The 20,183-nt window shown below is 51.8% G+C and overlaps 1 protein-coding gene across 4 annotated transcripts in view; it reads right to left on the bottom strand.

Annotated features, from left to right (window-relative positions):
- Window positions 1–6,902: 6,902 nt before the first annotated feature.
- LOC144144499 (uncharacterized) overlaps window positions 6,903–20,183 on the bottom strand; it is a 320,680-nt gene continuing 307,399 nt past the window's right edge. For all 4 annotated transcript variants that reach the window (XM_077675968.1, XM_077675971.1, XM_077675972.1 and 1 more), the window contains one exon: window positions 6,903–9,102. In XM_077675968.1, the coding sequence (XP_077532094.1) occupies window positions 7,494–9,102 (1,609 nt within the window). In that variant the 3' untranslated portion in view covers window positions 6,903–7,493. The remainder of the gene's footprint in view (window positions 9,103–20,183) is intronic.

The raw sequence follows: 20,183 nt of genomic DNA, 5'->3' as shown, positions 1-20,183 counted from the left end.
CCGCGCTCTCCTCTCCTTCGGGCGCTGTGAATATAAAGCGGCATGCCGCGCTCCGGCGGTCTCAGTCGACGGTCGTCCACCCACCTCCCCTTCGCGTGATAATCCCTGCTATAAGCGTAATCAATACGATGGAAAACGCCAATGGAACCCCCCATGAGATGCGTTGCATCACACCAGGGTTCTCGCGAGGGGAGGTGGGCGTAATTTTTTGTTAGCGTTTTCTCCTTCGTGTTGTACCCCCCGGTTCCTAACGGCCAAAAGGCATCGCAAAGCCGGTGAGAAGGAACACTCTCATGTAGCCGCTTGCAGCCTTTACCGGATGTGCGACAAATATACATTTGCCCTCTGTACAAGATCGGTAACAAAACCTGTGAGCTGGTTTTGGCTTAAAACAAGTTTAGCAAAGCAAAAAAGAAAAAGAAATAGAGAGGGAGGGAGGGGGAGGGAGAGAGAGACCGAGAGAGAGAAGGCAGGAGAGAATGACAGAAGGAAAGAAAGACAGAAAGAAAGCAAGACAAACGAAAGAAAGACGAGCGTAGGGAGGGAGAAAGAAAGAAAGAAAGAAAGAAAGAAAGAAAGAAAGAAAGAAAGAAAGAAAGAAAGAAAGAAAAAGAAAGAGGGAAATAAAAAAAGAAAGAAAGAAAGGAAATGAAAAGGAAATGAAAGGAAAAAAGAAAACGATGCCAAGAGTTTTCATGGTTTTCTTACATATGCTTGGGGGGAAGCTTATAAAAACAAGGATTCAACATGGCTTCTGTGTGGCACCTTTTGTGGGTTATGGCTTGCAGAGAACGATGAGCAGAAAATTCCTCCCCACAGAAAGCAGCGTTGAACGCTAAATGATACTTCAGCGCGACCGCAGTTCTTCGGCAGTCATGCCCCTAGAAATTGGGTCGTAGTGCGAAATTAAAGGCTTTTTTTCAGAAACGATGTGCTTCTATGAACTAAACTAGGTACATTTGAGAAAGACAAGAACGCAGTGGTTCGTTGTAGCAAACATATTTAGCTAAATCGTAAATTGTGTAAAAGAATTTTGGCCAAATAAGAATACCAATATTGGAAAACCTGATGCACTTACTCCAAGCCGCCATATCGCATCAACCTTATGCGAGATCATTCAGTTTTGGAACGACAGCGCTCTTCGGTATGCTGCCGAGGTTTTGTTGCGCGGGCAGAAAAACTCCAGCGCACCCCAAATACAGCACGGCGTGACCATGATGCTTTGTGTTGCCTTCGTGTCGGGGTTTTGACACCTGCCACGTGGTCATCAACAGCGTAATGCTTCGGCATTTCTACATTTTTAATGCTTCCCTTCTGGTGCTTCTGAATACCAATACTACCGCGCTAATTTCAACGCTGCTATCAGCGGCAGGCTCCACTGATACCAGCGGTGGCAATTTTCCCAGCAGCTATATTGCCATTTGTTCTGATGAAGGAAGGAAGGGCCTAAAACACCTGACGTCGATATTTCGGCGTGCATTAAATCTTCCCATATGGCGTACTTTATCCATAGACTTCCACTGTGGCGCTCCTCATAGCCCAGGTGTAGCCTAGGGGCACAAATCTTCATTTTTTTTTCATGTAAATTATATTTTTAGGGCGCAGCCCTTTGACGGCCGTCTCTGGGCTGAGCCGCATTGTTGGCGTAAAACGATGGCAAGACCGACGAGTGAAAGAAAACGCGAACGATGAAAGAAAGCAAATGATGAGAGTTTCGCGAAATTGGGAGAGGAGGGCGGTTCGCTGTGGCGGCGCGAGCCGGCGTTATCCGAAAGTGTGCGGTAGGGGAGGGGGAGGGGGGGGGCAGTATCTGTGTTCGCACGGGTCTCTCGGCAGCGCGACCCTTGGCGAAAACGGGAGGGGGGCGTGCGCGTGGCTAGGATGTAAGTTCGCTTAAAGGGACCCTGCAACACTTTTTTCAACTTTTTTTTTTCAAATCATGCATTCTTGCAGAACGTAGTCACCCAACACACCTAGTACTTAAATTATGGAGTCACAAAGTACCTTAGCCAAAAATTACTGCTCTATGCCTATCAGATAACTTGTAAACTCGCCCAAAAGATTTTTCTCTCTCGCGCGGTCTTTACGTTCTTCGACGGCTCGAATTACGTCACTAAGGCCATGTAGCGGCTGTTGGCCAGTTTTCCTTCAGTTGCAGCAATGAATACTTTTCGATAGCAACTTAAAAAAAGCCACGAAAACAAAGCAGAAATGGAAGGCGTATCCGGTGCGACGAGCAAATCACGCAGTGCCGCTCCATGCTGGCGATAACTATAGCTTTCAGTGGTTCCAGACGCGAAGGAAAGTGTGAAAGCGCTTATCGAAAGTTTTGCAGGGTCCCTTTAAGACGCAGTTCGTAGTCCCTTCCTGAGACGCACTTCGCGTCGCCGACGCAGAGGCTCATCATCGCTGCCGTCGAGAGAACCCACGAGTGAGTGCCGTCTCAGCGCACTGCTGCTGCGCCCAAATATCGCATTAGGGAGTATCGTAATCGCAAGCGATTGTTTTACGTAACAGGTGTCAAGCTTTGTTCCACATTATACGCTCCCCTCTCTTTTTTCCTCCCCAAGCATTCCAACTTGCTCACTTTTATGCTTCGGAGTTTGCTTACCTCTAAACTTTGCCGCTTCGGGAGGGGTAATACATGGAAGAACTTTATTCAACCAAAGAGTTGGTAAATGGGCGGGGTCGTCAGTCTAGGATTCTGTTAGTTCTACCCGCCGTTCGCGCCCTTTGGGTCAGCCGTAGTGGACAATCGGTAAGGCGAACATGTTTTCCCAGGGGTTTGGATGGATATTATCACATTTCAATAAAATGTGTACACACTTTGTGGCGCGTCAGTGTTTTTAGAAGCACTGGGAACTCACCAGAGGCCTTAAGGTAACAGTTATATGTGTGGATTATAATGTACTTACCATGGGAAGAGCAGAAATGCACGCAGCAGGTTAGAACACATACATGGTTGACACAGGGATGCCCTTTGATCCCGCTGCTGTTCATGGATTACATGGCAGGGTAAGTAGCTAAAAAAGGACACATGAGGATGAAGAAGGGCACACAGAGATAACAACGGAGTCGCACAGAAAAAAAAATCTCTTGACAGGGGACACTGCTCATCACAGTTTCAAGAACCCGTCGGCTTCAAAAAACTCGTTGGAACGGTCTTGGTGTTTGCGCGGTTGTAGTAAGCTACAGGATCTCTTACTTTTTCCGCCGTGACTCGTGAGTCCCTTTTCCTGCTCAACTGATATGCATCACTAGGTGACCTCGAGCAGTGGTTATTCAATGACAAGTTTGCTTCTGACGAGTGCGATTCTGATGGGCGTAGACGCGTTCCCAGCGCCGGCGATGCGATCGCGGTCTCATCATTGTTCGCGAGCGCGTATAGCTTCTTACCTCGCCGTCCTCGAACAACGACGCCTCGGCTGAGCCTGCGTACGGGAGCGGGGCCGGCTCTTCGACGAGCCGATGCTATCGGGCGACCTCCCGACGGGCGCTGACAGGGATGCGCCTGCCGCTCGCAGCAGCACGCGCCGTGCAGATAAGCGTCGAGGCCGCCATCGGCCGCGGAAACGGCCCGGGATGAGCAGAAATTGATGGGACTTCGAATCGAATGCTGCCGTTCGGCCTACAATACGGCGAGACCGCAATCGAAGAAGCATCGTGAACGAACGTTTCAGTCAGGACCAGGGATTTTAAATCTCACACCGGCGCACCAGTAAACAAAAATAGAACTACCGAGTCTGAGTGGCTTAAGCGTTGCGCAGGTTTCAATTTCGAATATTTCAGGGTGATGCTCAGAACTGTCCGAGAATGTGGAGGCGAAAGCCTAATTGGGCCTTCCTCTGATTCGCTCTGGATCTGTGGTGTCCACCTCGTCTGCTGTGGGAGTCTTGATTCCGTCGTCGCGGACCACAATTTATGCCATGCTAAGCCGTGAAACACTGTTGACGACAACATACTTGCTGCTCTGCGCTCTGCTCTGCAGTACGTTCAAGATCCAGAAGCTCGTGAATAGGCTATTTTCACGACTCGTGGCTTGCACTTCTACAGCTCGCCTCATTTTTGGGCGAACAATTGGTTCAGGAAATACATTCCCTGCATTCTCAGGCTACAAGTTCCACGTCCTCGTCTCACAGTGGCTGCTGGATATATGTTGTTGCGGATCAAACAGCTGGAGCGGCCCACCGCCAGTCGAGTGTCTTCATCCCCATTCCGTTCACTCGGGGGAAGCCGCGTCGCTTGCGTGTTCTATAGCACGCAGACACAACTGAGAAGGAGGGGGAGGAGCAAACTTTAATAACAGGGAAGTCGAGCGGGTTTGTGGTCGGGGTCCTCATTCCAGAACTCCGTTGGTGCGGCCTGCCGTCTTCGCCCTTTCAGCGAGCCAAAGCTAAGTTTACTCAGCTCTGAGCTGGTAAGCTCAGTCTCTCACTGCTCGTGAGTTTCATTGGGTTGGATCAAGGTCTGGGTTTGTCTGGCATGTCCAAGCCATATGGTAGAGCGCAGCTGGGCTGCTGCAGTGCCTGCTCAGGGGGTATTATGTGGAGTGGATGGTGTGTAGCCGCGTGGGGTGTGGAAATGTGTTAGTTTGAAGGCGTAAAAGGGTGATTTGTTCTTTTGTTAGCTGGTCGGCCGGCAGCGGGATGGTGCGTCGTGTGAGCACGTAGTGCCGGGTGATGTCGTTGTAAGTGGTGAGTGAGTGATTGGTTCTCTCATCATCCCCTTGCGGTGCCCGGCGAGTACGTTCTCGGGCGTGAGCGTGCGCCGCTTGATTGCCACGTAGGGGCGAGTGGGCAAGCGTCCAGATAATCTTGATCGTTCTTGTGGGGGGGAGGAGGAGGGTATCATTAGTGCTGATATCTTGGAAATTCTTCCAGCCGTGTACGTTCGACACGCCGCTTGTGACTCCGTAATGGTGGTCGTGGCTTCGGTGTCGCCTGCACTCGATCTCGCCTGTACTTTGTAGGTGGCATTTGGTCCAGTCAAGCGGGAAAAGGCAGTCGCACACCGCAAACGCCTCAACGTGGTTTGTACCAACGATTACCCGCACAAGACTCGTCGAGCGACCTTCCCTGCGTGTCAAACTTGCAGCGTTCCTGGGGATATAGAACACATCCTCTGTGTGCGTGTCTCCGCTTCTCTTCACCACAGCTTACCCTGAAGTTGACTTGGCGACTGCGTGCTCATGCATGCCTGTACCTCCGCGATGTCCATGACGAGCGGAGGTACTACGAGCGGCTCTAGGTGTGAAGCGTCCAGACATTCCTCAGTATTGGCCCAGGAAATGTCACACTATTGTTCACAGGATTAGAACTGGATCGGCAAGAACACCACACTTTCGCGCTACAAGATACGGCCGTCTAGATGATCCCGAGGGTTCACGGGGCTCAGCCAATAATAACGACACGGCACACATTCTGTGGGAGGGCCCTCGCTTTGCCGACTGTCGACAACAAACCTTCAAAAACGTAAGATTGGTAAGGCCACCCAGCCTAAATGATTGGCTCTACCCAGGTCGTTTCAATCAGAGAGAAGAACGGCGCCTGCTCACCGCTCCACGAAACTTCCTCGAGACATCTGCCCTCCACCATTTCCTTTATTTTGGTACGGGATCTCGCTACCACAGCACACGCACGCAGCCTGAGTCCTGCGTTCCCTCTGGGATCGTGAGGCTGACATTCTGAGCCGGACTTAATTTTACCCCCTCCTTTCCCGCCCTACCATCCTTATAGGCCTCTAAGACAGCCCTTTTCCTAATAAAGCTACATCTATCTATCTATTTTGGTACCCCATTGGATGTATCGTACTTTCTTCCCCAACTCCCGTTACCTAATCCCTCTCCCCTAGACACTAAAATTCGTGAAGGCGTAACATAGTGTCTTTGTATCCCTTGCACATAAAATAAACGCGCGTTGTACCACCAGGAGCATCTTGTTCCCTCCCGTCGGTACCTTCACCTCGAGAGGCGGCCTGTATTGCACGTGCGGCAGCAGCCTACCCTGCTTTGGCGCTGCTGTTTCTCTTTCTTTCTTCGGCTCTACTATTTTGCCTTATCTGATTCTTTTTCATGAGAAAAAAAAAACTCTTCTTGGCCAATCCCCCTGAGTGGGTATGTTCCAGTTTTACGGGCCACCACCACCACCACCGCCATCACAGCACAGGCAGTTCGATCCTGGAAAGCCTGCACGGAGGGATCGGTCGCTGCGCTGCGACCCCGCGATTCCCGGCGCAACGGCGCGGCGTTAGGCCTAACGGCAGGCCTTGACGTCTGACTTCACCAACACGTACCCATAGAAAAGTATACTATTAGTACTTCAAGCCTCTGGTGCCATTGTAAGACATCAAAAAGTAAGGTTAGGCCTAAGCTGCCGCCGGCACCCCAATCGCCGTTGTCGTTCCAGCTAGTACGCACCCAGCATACTCGCCGTGGTGTATTGCATGCACAACGCAAGGCTCCAAAACAAAACATTAGGCTTAAACCCTGGCGCATACCGTAGGTCATATGTTCGCGCGGTAACTGCAAATCAACGTTTCGCCATCGTGAATAACAAAAATATGCAATGGAAATAAAATCAACGTGTGTTGTCTGGTGTACCATTTGTGCAATCATTTGTTATCGTATTTGAGTGAATCGGTAATTAAATTCTGTGACGATTGCACTCGAAAAGGTTTATCGGAAGTAACTAGTAATACCATTCTACGCCCTTCAATATTATATTGCTGTCATAAGACAAAATAACTGTTGTATGCGCACGTTCGATACAAGTTTCCCTCATCCCTGGCTTGTTTCTCCTTTTGGCATTTTGGAGCACGGTTTCATAGGGCACAACTACCAGACATCGCTGGTACCTGTGCCCGTTTGTGGTTGGTTGCGCCTTAGGCAAACAATCGAACTTTCCAAAACAATTTTATCGGTCTCGTTTTTAATTACAACTATGAAAAGTGATTGCTGAGCATCATAAAAGAAAAAAAAAAACACACGGGGCGCAGTCGTCGCTGCCACCCCGCGCACTTAAAGCGTCACTGCTCCGAGCGGCACTCAGGCGTCCCTCAATCCGCCGCGTGCAGACGAGCTGATTGCGGTGTCCCCGAACCCCTTCCGCTCAGTCCACCAGTGAAGGTAGGGGCGCGATTAGTGCGCCGCCATTGACACGCATTGGGATAGGGCACCTCCACACACAGACGCGATCCAGCGCAGGCACACACCGCCGCTCCTCCCCGGCTCAGGACGAACCACTGTCGCACACGCTCACACACCATGAGAAGCGCCAACGGGGGCGACTTGGCAAGTCTATACGCTTTTCGGAGGAGCCGCCCGCTCGGTTAAAAAGGGATTGTCTTTGGAGTAAGCCACAGTCGCGGCGATCGGAGGAGGCGCGTCGCGGTGCTGTGGTGCGCTCGCACGGTGTCCCCGCGCGAGACGGGAGATATATTATTCTGAGAACAAGTCCTGACTAGTGTTACGCCAGCCCCTCGGCCGACGGGGGCGCTCAGGGCGCGGCGGCCGGGATGCCAGTCTGGTCCTCGCTGGAGACGACGCTGGGCGACGTCGGGGGCCAGGTGGGCGAGTGGCGGCCATCGGGAGAGTTGCAGCCGCTGGGCTGGGAGGAGTCGGGGGAGGCGGGCGTCGAGGGCCGCTGCTGCGTCACCTTGCCCATGAAGCTCCGGATCTCGTCGAAGTATGGCTCGTCGCGGCGCGGCGACCGGTCGGCCCCCGCTCCCGGCGGCCCCGCGCCGTCGGCCTCGTGCTTCTTCAGGTGCCGGTCCAGGTTGGTCTGCTGGCCGAAGCAGCGCTCGCAGAGCGGGCACTTGAAGGGCTTCTCCTTGTTGTGGATGTTGCGCACGTGCCGCTGCAGGTTGGACGAGATGCTGAAGGAGCGCTCGCAGTACTTGCACTTGTACGGCTGCTCGCCCGTGTGCGTGCGCAGGTGGCGCGTCAGGTTGGCCGAGCGCGGGAACACCTTGCCGCAGAACTTGCACGAGTAGCGCTCCTTGGGCCTCGGGGCGTCCTTGCAGGCGGCCGGCAGCCGCGGAGGCGGCGGCGCGGCGCGCATCAGCTCCAGCGAGGCGCCCAGCAGCGGGCTCAGGAAGGACGAGAAGCGGGGCGCGAACGCCGGGAAGGGCAGCTTGTCGTGCCGGTACAGCGAGTCGAAGAAGAGCGTGGGCGGGATGGGCCGCGGGTGGGCCATGGGCAGCGCGGGCGGGGGTGGCGGCGCCGCCAGCGGACGCCGCGTGCGCAGGTCCAGCGGCTGGTCGTCGTCGGCAGGCTCGTGCAGCACGAGGCGCGCCTTGTGCGACAGGTCGCAGGGGGCCTCGGCGGCGGCGGCGGCCGGCAGCGAGGCGGCCGCGGGCCGCTGGGCGCAGAGCAGCGCCTGCGGCTCCGGGCAGACGGCGCCCTGCTTGGGCGAGGCGCGCTGGTCCATGGGCTCCGAGTCCGAGCTGAAGGGCGACGCGGCGTCGTCGCTGTCCACGAGGCTGCTGCTGCTCGGCTCGTCCTCCTCCGAGCAGCCCGACGAGGGCGGGGGCGCGAGCGCGGCCGGGGCGGCGCGGTGGTGTCGGCGCGGGTGGAGCAGCGGGAAGAGCAGCTGGAGCGGCGCCGCCGCGGCGCTCATGGGCTCGGGCGGCGCGCGGCCGCCTGCGGGCGAGGATGCGCAGAAGCGCTTGTGCTTGGACAGCGAGGTGACCGTGGCGAAGCCCTGGCCGCAGCGGTGGCACTTGATCTGCATGCGGCAGGTGGCATGCATGCGCTTGTGGCGGCACAGGTTGGAGAACTGCGTGTACGCCTTGAGGCACACCTCGCAGCGGAACGGCTTGACGCTGCTGTGGATGTGCGTGTGCTGCTTCAGGCCCGACGAGGTGGCGAACGTCTTGCCGCACTCGGCGCACGCGTGCGACCGGGCGCCCAGGTGCTGCGAGCGCACGTGCCTCTGCAGGTTCGACGGGTCCGTAAACACCTTACGGCACGCGTCGCACACGTAGCGCCGCGATGCGTCGTGCGCCGCCTGGTGCCGGATCAGGTTACTCTTCCAGCTGAACACTTTCGGGCACTGGTCGCAGCGGTACTCGCGCGCTGGGCACCGCGTCACGTGCTCGCCCAACCTGCGACAGCCACAGAAGCACATCCACAGCAAGCATGAGTTCACGCACTTACGCACGCACGCAAGCAAAACAAATAATAGCGCAACCCCGATTATACGACTTTCTCGGGACCATGACAAAGCGCCGTAAAATTCAGGCGTCGTAAAATTCGGACAATAATTGCTCCAAAAACACAGTTATCGCGACAGACTTGCAAGGAATTTCAATGTAAACTACCAACTAATGTTTGTAGGTTTCAAAAACCCAAATCACTAAAAAAGTAAGCACGAAAAGAATCATGCTTTGCAGGTGCCAGACCTTGCACGGCAGTCAGCGGTGATCATGACAAACACATGTGGAAGTCTAAGCCTGTCAGCGTAACCTCATTGGTAATTCACTGGTGAGAGGAAGAAATGAACATCGGCACACTGCCTTTGGGACTACCGCGCATTAATACCAAAAGAGACTCGAGCGAGGATAAGGGAAAGCGATTGTGCAGGGGAGCAGGCCGCTGCTGGAGCGGAGAGAAACGAAAGATTCGACGGAGAAATAATCTATGCCGAAGAGAACCGTTGGGTGGGCTCATCCGCGCAACAGGCCCGCGAAACTTTTATTTTGTCCGCCGATGGGTCGCGCGTTTCGCGTGGGTCGTCGGATAACGCGGGTCAAGCATGAAGTGGCGTCGGATAACCGGGGTTCTGTCCTTTACCGGAGTTCTGCTGTACTCTGAAAATTTAACACGGAAAGAGAAACGAAGCTTGCCGTTCAAACACCTCGCACCACAGTTTTCAGTACACTTTCTCGCAACAATCACGGCGACAAATGTTACCTGGTGCTCGATGTTCCCATAGTTGATCCACATGTTAGTTGACGCTAGCCTTCGTGTTGCAATGTAACTTCCCGTGTCAGATAATGTGACGCGTGAGGAGATATGGTCATACGGAAGCTGTCCCTAATTAGGGCACAAAACAGAGGAATGGAACCATATACTTATTTAGTAAGAAGAGCCTACGCTCACGGGAGAATGGTGATTTTGTATGATTCACAGGGCGCTGCCCATCACCGCGCTAAATTGACCTACTGCACCGTGTACGAACTGCCGATGCTGCGCCGTCGAGTATACGGAACGCCAACCGATGCATTCCACTTGAACACACCTGGCTTGCACCCCTAGACTGCAACGCCCGCAGCTGGCTTAAATGCATCCTGGATGAAATAAACGTCAGCTTGGTCCTCATCGGCCAGGACTGAGGCCAGCCACCACCCACTCTCCTTTCCCCCTCCCCTTTCCCTTGAAAGAGAAATAAATGTTATTCCTTCCTTCCTTTCTTCGTCCTCATCTCTCGCGTTTGTTTTTCAGCACGTCACGGTTCGACTCCTTTCCACTCACTGCTTATCGCCTTTATTCCTTTATTGATTCCGTGTTCCCAGGTGCGCAGCGGCAAAATGCGCACAAAAAGTATTCCGAAGCGGTGGGAAAAAAATCTAGTTAAAACACCATTTGCGTTATGCCGGCCACTTTCTCGATCATCCATTACGTGGGCGCGTGAGTTTTGTCTCCCAGTGCAGGCACTGGGCATCTCGGCCTCTCTGGCGACGCCCCGCCGATGCAAAGGAGATCTATTAGTTCTGCGGGCGTCGCGAATTCAATGCGTGCTTCGAGACAATTGTTTACGAACGAGCGCACCAAGAACAAAGGGAACCTCGAAGCTGCGCTTGACGTGGTACTCGTTTTTATTTTTATTTTTTATCAGGGGTGCACTGTCTTGGTGCCGTTTACCCCAGCGGGTTCTCTCCGCGATACATAGAGAGAGTGAAGTGTACGTGTCTTTTTCTATGTAGCATTCGTGATGTGGAGATACCGGCCCGCTCGGAAGCAAACGTTTGTGACGAAGGTACAGAGAAGGCCTCTATAAGACGGTAGAAACAGGTGAGAAAGGAAGTGACCGACCGAAAGTAGGCCCTCATCAACGCCCACAGATCACGCATCCAACTCTACGACTCCACCGCCTTCGTGCCTCGAGAGCTTTTGAAGCAACGTGTCCATTTATGTCCCTAAGGCCCTCAGAAATACTACGAGCATCGGCTACGCTTGCAGCTGGACAGGTTGCATATGCGCAGTGGGCATGCCTTGCCACGGAATCTGCAGGAACACGCCAGGGATAGAAACAACCGGAAGCTGTTGAGGGTCGGTAATAAGCACATAGGTGAGTAAGCTTCCGACCACCGACACTCCACTTTACGCGAGCAAGATAATTCCTTAGAAAGGGCTGTGTACGAGGCAGCAAATGAAAAAAATTCTGCTCATCAATCTGTGCTGAACGTGCATTGTGAACTCAGGTGATGAGAGCGCGCAGCAAACTCCCTCTCTTGGATTAGATATAAAATCCTCTGCCCCCATTTCCGTCCCATTTCCTATAGCCCATTTCCTAGTCACTTGTCTCTTTCCCTTCAACCCAACCTATTCCGCTACATCCTAGGTGGGATTAAGGGGGTCTCCCCGGGCTCGTACTCCCGGCTGTGGGTCCCCGGGGAAATCCACCCTCGGGTAACCAAAATTCCACTTTCCATTTGACCGATTCATTTATTTTACAATTTGGTATATAAACCGGTTGTACCGGTTGTTGGTATATAAACCGGTTGTGTGGTACCGGTCCACACATTTGATTTATATACGCTTGTCTAATTTTCTCAATGTAACCGATTCTCATGCCTTCCCATGAGCAGTGGGATATGGTGCTGTCCAGCTGCGGTGTCAGAAACCATCTTCGCCTGGCGACGAGAGCCGTCACAGCGGGAAATCTTTAGTAGTCCTGGATTAAGGACCTAATCCTTTTGTATTGAACTCAGCAAATGTTTATTGTCCTTCTCTCTCATGTAATGGCTGCCGCTCACATCCGAGGTATGTTACGGGCGCAACAACTGGCCATCACGCCTCTGTTTAAAATTTTTTTACAGCATAGCTGTTATAACCTAACTCCACCCCCCCCCCCCTTCTTTTTTTTGCGCCCGTAGGACGATAAAAGCCGCTCCCTCCTCATTTCAGCACAGCCTTTCCATTCAGCAACCTGTTCGCCTCTATACTCGGTGACAACTTAAGAACGGCACCGGAGTTGCCGCTGTGCCTTATCACCGTAGCCGGATGTTTCTCCGCGCGGCGCAATTAGGGCGTTACTGGGAATATTTTGAACATGGCATGAGCCGTTCCCGTGATTTTTTGGACTTAATATGCTTATAAACGACTCCAGTGACGACAAACAAACTGCGTGAGACAAGGCAGACGATATCATGCATTCATAGCAAACCCCTTTCAAAACGCGCGCGCACTAACGTCACGGGTCCGGCGCTCTGGCGGAGTGATACACTACATGAGGTGGTGCCGTTCTTGACTTGTAACCGAGTATAGCGTTTCCTATTCTGGTAAAAGATTTAGTATACTTCCCCTGGAAAAATTTCTTTTAAGCAATGCAGTTATGTTTAGAAGTGAAGCCAACCCTAAAAAAGGTCGTTGTAAGATTGGTTTTTGTAAGCTTGCTTTCTCACATTGCGTGTTGAATAGCGAAGCCTACTCCCAATTTCTTCTGCACGCTTTCCCGGTGCGACGACGCACCTTGAGGGGGAGTTTGTGGCCAAAGAATAACTCACAAACACTTCCGTTGGTGATCCATCTTCACAGGGTGGAACCGCAATTATTTTTACAGTGTAAAAATTCTTTTATCAAACCTATTTTTGGTCTGAATTCGGCGTGCGTGCGTGTGCGTGTGCGTGTGCGTGTGCGTGTGTGTGCGTGTGCGTGTGCATGTGCGTGCGTGCGTGTGCGTGCGTGTGTGTGTGTGTGTGTGTGTGTGTGTGTGTGTGTGTGTGTGTGTGTGTGTGTGTGTGTGTGTGTGTGTGTGTGTGTGTGTGTGTGTGTGTGTGTGTGTGTGTGTGTGTGTGTGTGTGTGTGTGTGTGTGTGTGTGTGTGTGTGTGTGTGTGTGTGTGTGTGTGTGTGTGTGTGTGTGTGTGTGTGTGTGTAATCCGACCTCCCATACCCCTGTGGGAGTGTATGCTATCGAAATGTTACAGTTATGGACAACGCAACGAACGCGTTTTAAAAGCGGATCTTAATAACCTTGATCATGGTCTAATGGCGTTAGCAAAAAACGCCAAGAAAGAAAACTGCGCCTCCTTTAAAGGGTGCACCACTGCAGATAGGGTAATAAAACAGTGAAGCCGGCTTTCGCGCCTGCTCGAGTGGGAGCACAAGGGGCATATGCGTATTCTCCCTTTTACTATATCATTTTAAAAATCGTAGTCTTTTTTGGGTTCCTATAACGGTTCCTTGTAAAATCCGGCTAAACTTGGCTTTACCCCGTAGCACTTAGCCTAGCCTAGCAAGAACATGGCAAAACCTAACAAAACTTAGCAAAGCCTAGCAAAACTTAACAAAATCGGAAGAACTTAGGTTGACCCCAGCTCCGCTGTTTCTTCAGCCTTGCACCAGTAGCGCAAGTTGCGCCATTTTTTTTTTTTTCGCTCAAATGCTGTTTACAACTTCCTTGTTTGAGACATAAGCTTCGGAGAGGCTTCACTGAACTGCACAAAATGTGAGTAATTTTCTTCGTTGTACCTTCAACCTTCTCTCGTCCTCCTTCGTGAAGTGGCCTTTCTATGGCTACTCGAAGGCTTGCAGTGAAGTGTTCCTTAACATGTTTTCAGATCAGACGGCGAGCGGCGTGATGGATGGCAAAGTCTCACACACTGCTGTTGGTCTCAATGCGAAAAGGAAATGAAAGAAGAAAAAAAGGGCGTATAAGTGTAGCAAGGAAGCCAGAAGCTCAGTTGATCAATACTGAGCACCTTTTTTTGTTTTTACTTTTTCGGCACCAACGATATTATTAGGATGAGCTAGCTGATTCCTGCACATGCCAGTACTTCGAAAGCGAGGGCCTACTTTCTAATGCAAATGACCAGGACCAAAGAATTTATTTCTTTCGGAGCGGGGACTTTGCTTTTTAGTAATTTGACCCCCATTTAAATCCGCAGATACTGTTGCAACAATGTGGACCCGAGGTCAGGACACGACAGAAACGGGAGCTGTTTGTGCGAATCGGTGGCAGGGCGTCTTCAACCAACGCCCATGTCAAAGGCTCCTCGCAGGCCTTGATGTCAGTTCCGTGTCAGCACAGTAGGAAAGTGAGCAGTGGTGTTCTCGGACTCACCAAAGCGGCTCCCTTAACACATAACGTATCCTTTCAAAACAACAACACACACACACAAAAACGTTGCATCTCTCGCAGTATTGAATACGTTCCTCGCGTGAGGAGACTGATTAACTCTATGGCAAATTTTTTACCCGCCTATATAATTTCGCTCGCCACAACCATGCCCAATAACCCACCACCAGCCTCCTTGAAACTCAGGACTTGGAGCTAATTCGCGGTACCGTTGAAATTCATTCGAATGTAGCTTCTGCATAACCAGTGAGTAAAATTCAGAAAGAAAACTAAGTGGGCGTCTCAGTTTGCTTTTATGGTGCGAGATTGCGTGAGCGTCTCTCATCTTTGAGTTGTGTCGCTGAGCTTAGTGCCACGGAGTTTTGTTCTGCAAAGTTTAGTTAAACCCGCAACACGGCAACCCGGTGATATTTAGATCTTTTAGCTTAGTTTTATTCTGAGAATTTCTCTTCAAACTAGTGTTACAGCAGCTATTTGTACCGCTTCGTTGTGCAGATATACAACTTTTCCGAGCGACATCACTATTCGTGACAAAGGTAGTGTTTTTCGGCTGCAAACTAGATGATGTGGCCACAAAAGATGGTGTAGACGTTTCCTATATTGCTTTTGCTGCGCTTCTATATCTCATGTACAAAGGCGAGCTCACGCCATCTAGTGAATCGCCCGCGAGGCAACAGCTGAGCACGCGCACACGGCGATCTAGTGAATCGTCCACTGGGCAGAATTTTGCCGACCGCTTCCGGCCGTGTTGTTTGGTTACGGGAATCTGGGGACGCCCCGTTTTTCGCAACTGCCGAAGTAATCCGTCGGTGATGGTCACGCAATAATGACTAGAGACTGATTAGCGCAACTGATAGTAACATCGCCATATGACTAGAGACTGATTAGCGCAACTAATAGTAGCATCGCCATAGAATCCTTCCACAATTTCCCGCCTACTTCCCTGAAGTCGCCCTCTCCCTTCCCCCTTTCTTCATCCTACTCCTCCACTGGTGTGAAGAAATGAATGAAGAGGGGTATTTATATCCGTAATCCCGCACCACTAACCAAGTATTGAAGTTCAACACCAAGTAACGGAATGATCACCACTAATGTGGGGAACAGAATGAAGAACGGCAACGAAGACGAACGCGTTGACGCAAAGTCAGACGCACCTCCCAAATACTTTGCCAAATGCGCCAGTAATTTTTCCTGCATTAAAAGATAGGTGCGCGCTTCGTTGAATGGAGGACGGGCTTGACGCTCGTATCCTGACAGGAAAACTTAGATCTGTGAGGCCACGCCAGCCATATTTTTATGGCGCCAAACAACAAAAACGATAGCGACGATGCCGATCGCGCATACGTTTATTCACTGCGCTTTCCCGTTGTTACCCCGCTATCTCCTGCCAATCTGGCCTCCGACGCAGGCCGACAGCGACGCCCAGGTGAATCGCCGTACCCGTGTAGATGGCGTATACAGTGCACCCAGATGACTCTCTCGGTGGGCGGCAATCTAGCGCAAAGGAAGATAGGTTGGCGACGTCGTGGGAGCGCTTCCAGCAGGCCGTTGTGCGGTTGATGTTTGTTACTTGGTCGTCAGAGTCTCCTTCGACGGCGGCGACCTTGCGCGCTGCGCGAAGCCCCCGGCCGGTCAGCAGCAGCGGCGGCAGCCGCGGTAGCAGCAGCAGCAGCCTCCCATCGGCATCCCAAGGCCGGCAGGCCCGAGGCAACGCCCCGTGCGATGGCCCGGTTTCGCCGCCGCTGACGGAAGCGAACCGGGCGTGTCCGAGGCCGGCTCCTAACGCTTCCTGCCGGACAGCGGCGTACTGTACTCGCCGCCGCACCCGCTGACGCCGCCGCCCAGCTGTCCCGAACTAGCCGTGGGCGCGAAGAAATGGCCGGCTTTGCGCCGGACCCGCTTCTCGGCTGCTCGGGCGCAGCGGCAGCGGCCATCTATCTCGCCGTTCGATTCGATCGACCTTGCATTTCGTCCATGCCCCGCGCGCATGGGCAGGCCGTCAACTTGACGCGCAGTGCGCTCTCGCCGTTACCCTTCGCGGGCTGACGCGGGACGTGGTCGTCGGCGTCGGGAAATATTTTCTGTCCGAGACATTTTCATCGCCCTTACTAAGCGGGTGCGCCCGCTGCTCGGAACGGGGGAAGCCTTGAATGGCGAGTCATCACTTTTTCCCCCCTCCGGCCGGGTGCTGGCAGACGCGCGTCGAGGCACATCTGGTTACTTTTCCTCGAGGAAATCCCGGCCGTCTCGCACCACTTACTGCCGCTGTAGCGGACCACCAGAGCATATCGCGTGCGTGGCGCCCGCCTCGCGTCTTGTTTCTTTGCGTTCGCCCCGTGAGCGGGGGAGGGGGAGCAGCGGCCGCCGCAGTAGGAAGAGGAACTCTCTGCCCCAGGAATGGGCGCGGACGTTGCCAAAAGACGCCAGTTTCTTCGGCGTTTTTTTTTCTCTCCACAGTATTGACTCCTATTCCGACATTTCTTATTTAGCAGTCTTTTCTTATTCTACAGCCTTGAAGAAAAAGTGCATTTTTTTTATTGTTCAGTAATACAGAAAACATAGTGGACCATGCATTTGTCATCTAATCTATTCCTGGCTACCATGCCTCCGGGGATTGCAACGCGCACGGGCCCATGCATATGCATATATTGCCCTATATATATATATATATATATATATATATATATATATATATATATATATATATATATATATATATATATATATATATATATATATATATATATATATATATATATATATATATATATATATATATATATATATATATATATATATATATATATATATATATATATATATAAATGGTCATGAAGCTTCGAAATGGTATTCAAAGTGGGAAGAAAGAACCAAGAACCTCCTAGTCCTAGGCCCCATGAGACGCTTTAAGCTCCCGTGTATACTCACACGTAGCCGTATAAATCAAACATCCACCGGGCGCTGTCAACAAGTCCCCAGGGGCTTTCCAGTCGCTCCCTGACTGCTGCTGTCGCGGTGTACGTTTAGCGAAAATAGACACGCCTACACTAATTAGCTGCGTTGTTGCGGTAATTCCGCCTAAGGCCCAACATGCTGTCACTTCGCAGTTCGACGTAGCCCGAACCAAGCAGCGTCGAATTTGTCCGAAGACAATGCATGCGCGCTTGCTCCACATAATGGCCACTGCGGTCCTGATTTAAACACTGCAATTTGCGTTCTAGGACAGCAGCGTAATCTCTTCTCTAGCGCCCATCGGAGCACGCATCCTAACAGCGGCAACATGCAGCGCGAATGCTCTCCCGGTGTTCGCAGCAGCCCTCGATGGATTCCACCTAACGCATTGTTGTGGACGAAGCGTAATCTTCTCGGCAAGCCGAGCGAATGCTCGCAGTAACGTGTGTGTCTGTGGCTTTGTGCGTTCGTAGAGCGGTGATTCCGGTATTCGTGTCTCTACGCCTAAATGATCCTTCAGATAATCTTGCGTTAAAGTAAGATATGAGCCAAGTCCGACGTGCTTTGATGCATCTCCATTCGTACCGGTTTTAACTTCTCAATGCGTTGCCATGCACCATACGGCCACAGATGCGCCGCAAGACCAACTGCTTTTTTGCGTTCAAGAGACGCGTATGTGAGGGGGATTTTCTAATGGAAGCGACGGCTGTGTCACACAGCGGGCAGTTTCTCTCTCGCGGACCACCCGACGCAAAGACCATACGTACTTTCCCGCTACGTTTGAGCAAACTGCAGAGTTGACGACTTCCGAAGAGTCCTTAAAACACTGATATAGTGAATCATCTGCTATAGCGAACTAAACACAGACTTTGGTTGGTCACGCGTTATTTCAATGACATTCTTTTATTACGAAACTGAAACCGTGAGAGCCACGCGATATCGAATATAACGAAGAAATTTTTGACCAGGAGGTTGAGAAGGTAATTGGAAAAACCCCCCGTAGTCCTAAACTGCAGAAGGATAAAGACCCTTTTGTTCGTGGACACTGCGGAAAACTTCATCCTTCTTAGTGCTGTGAGTATCCACCAGACGAAGATGGCATCCTTTATCAAGTAAATAAGGACGCAGTCGGGTTTTGTCAAGTGAACTCTGTTTTGTTGTAATTTCGCGTACTCATGTTCCGGTTCATTGAGCTCGAGATGCAACAAGGAGAAAGGTAAGGGTTACCTTGTGTATCGTGGGTTCGAAGCCTCAAAAAATGCATTTTTGCATTACGTATTTTTGCGCGAGCCAGATTGTCCATTTGATGTGGCCAATTTTTATCTCTACTGCTATAACGAATATCGGTTATAACAAACTAATTTGCTGTCCCGATACTGCTTCGTTAAAACGAGGTTCGACTACTACCGAATGTCAGCCTTCGCCTGAGCGGGCCCGCCGAAGACGAGCTGTTGGGGCCCGGGTGTTCGAGGAAGGCGGGGCGCCGGCCAGTGGTCGGAACCCCCGGGTCGTTGACCCCCTAGCGCGCTCCGCGACCGCGCCCCTTGGCGAACTACCGGGAGAGGCGCGGGAACTGGAGCGCCGGACAGGGCGTGGTCAAGTGGGCCACGGCGGCGGCCGGCCTTCGGCGCGGAAGCCGCCGCTCGGCTACCGTGCGCCGCCGCCGCCGCCGCCGAGCGCTGGCCATCTTCCGACATCCATCGCTCCTTTCACTCTTCACACCTCTCCCTGTCCGCCGAAATCCCCTTAGCGCCGCGCACAAAGGCGGCCACCGCGCGGACGCTCCGAATCGCAATGAAAGCGGCGGTCGGGGGCTCCAGCATCGCGTGGCTACTTTTCCGCATTCGCACGGTCCGGCCATAAATCTCCGTGCCTCGGAGAGAAGCGTTTGATGCGGCCGCTGTTCGGGCAACCGATGCCAGTGAACTGCAATTGAATTCCGCCTACAACTATTGTTTGCCCCGGGTGGCCTTTTCGCTGATAGCGGGCGCACCATGGCACGCTCCCTCTGTGATCGGAGGATTCGAAACCACATTAAAAAGAAGCTAGGAAAGTCCTATTCACACATTAAGTCCTCATCTCGCTAGGACAGCAGAAAGAAAATTATTTTTGGTAGATTGTTATTAAGAACATTATTTATTTTGGCGATCCATGGTAGGTTTTTTAACTCGGCTCCTCTGGGATCGCTTTTTATTCTGCAGAACTCACAGGCCGACCCAAACCGACCTTTGTTTTACGGGGAGGGCTTCATCTGTGACGCCGCGACTCATGCTTCCTCCGCCGAGCCGGGACGAAGACCAATAACCTGTGTTGCCGTATACATCAACTTCAGCAGATGCTTATTCTCGATTGAAATTATGGAGTGATTGATCGACTGGTTTATCGATTAAAATTGTCGACAAACTGAAATGATTAAGGTGATTAGCGGTTCTATAAAGCGGACGATACAATACTCCGTAGGTTCGTGCCAAGTTTTGCAGATTTCTTCTGGTCGACCCTCCTAGTGCTTCCGGATTAAGAGTTATTGATCTATTTAACATGTTGACTGAGTGAAATGGTTAGTTGCTTAGCCACTTCATTAAGCCACGTTGTCCGATATCCATCGGCGTCTATTTGCTGTTTTCTGGCTAGGCTTCAGAGTACGCGCATAGGCGTCGGTGTCAAGAATACAAAACATTTGCGCTGCGGACAATCCCACTGACGTGGTTCGCCGGCCATTACAATTAACTTTTAACACAATTTTAAAAACATTCCGTTGATAGCTAATCTCGAAATTAATCGAGGACCCTATATGACTAGACTGTCCGAACATTGGCACGTTCCTCGCCCACGTACAAACTTCACCTCGCAGATGATTGGGTATACCCTTCTGAAGTTGTTGAATGGGCTTGTATTTATTGGTTTTGATATTAACTCGTGTACTACATCTATGC

This window comes from Haemaphysalis longicornis, unplaced genomic scaffold (assembly GCF_048455015.1).
Source record: "Haemaphysalis longicornis isolate Haplotype H1 unplaced genomic scaffold, Haemaphysalis longicornis Haplotype H1 scaffold_7, whole genome shotgun sequence".
Lineage (NCBI taxonomy): Eukaryota > Metazoa > Arthropoda > Arachnida > Ixodida > Ixodidae > Haemaphysalis > Haemaphysalis longicornis.
This window is presented reverse-complemented; position numbering and strand designations above follow the sequence as displayed.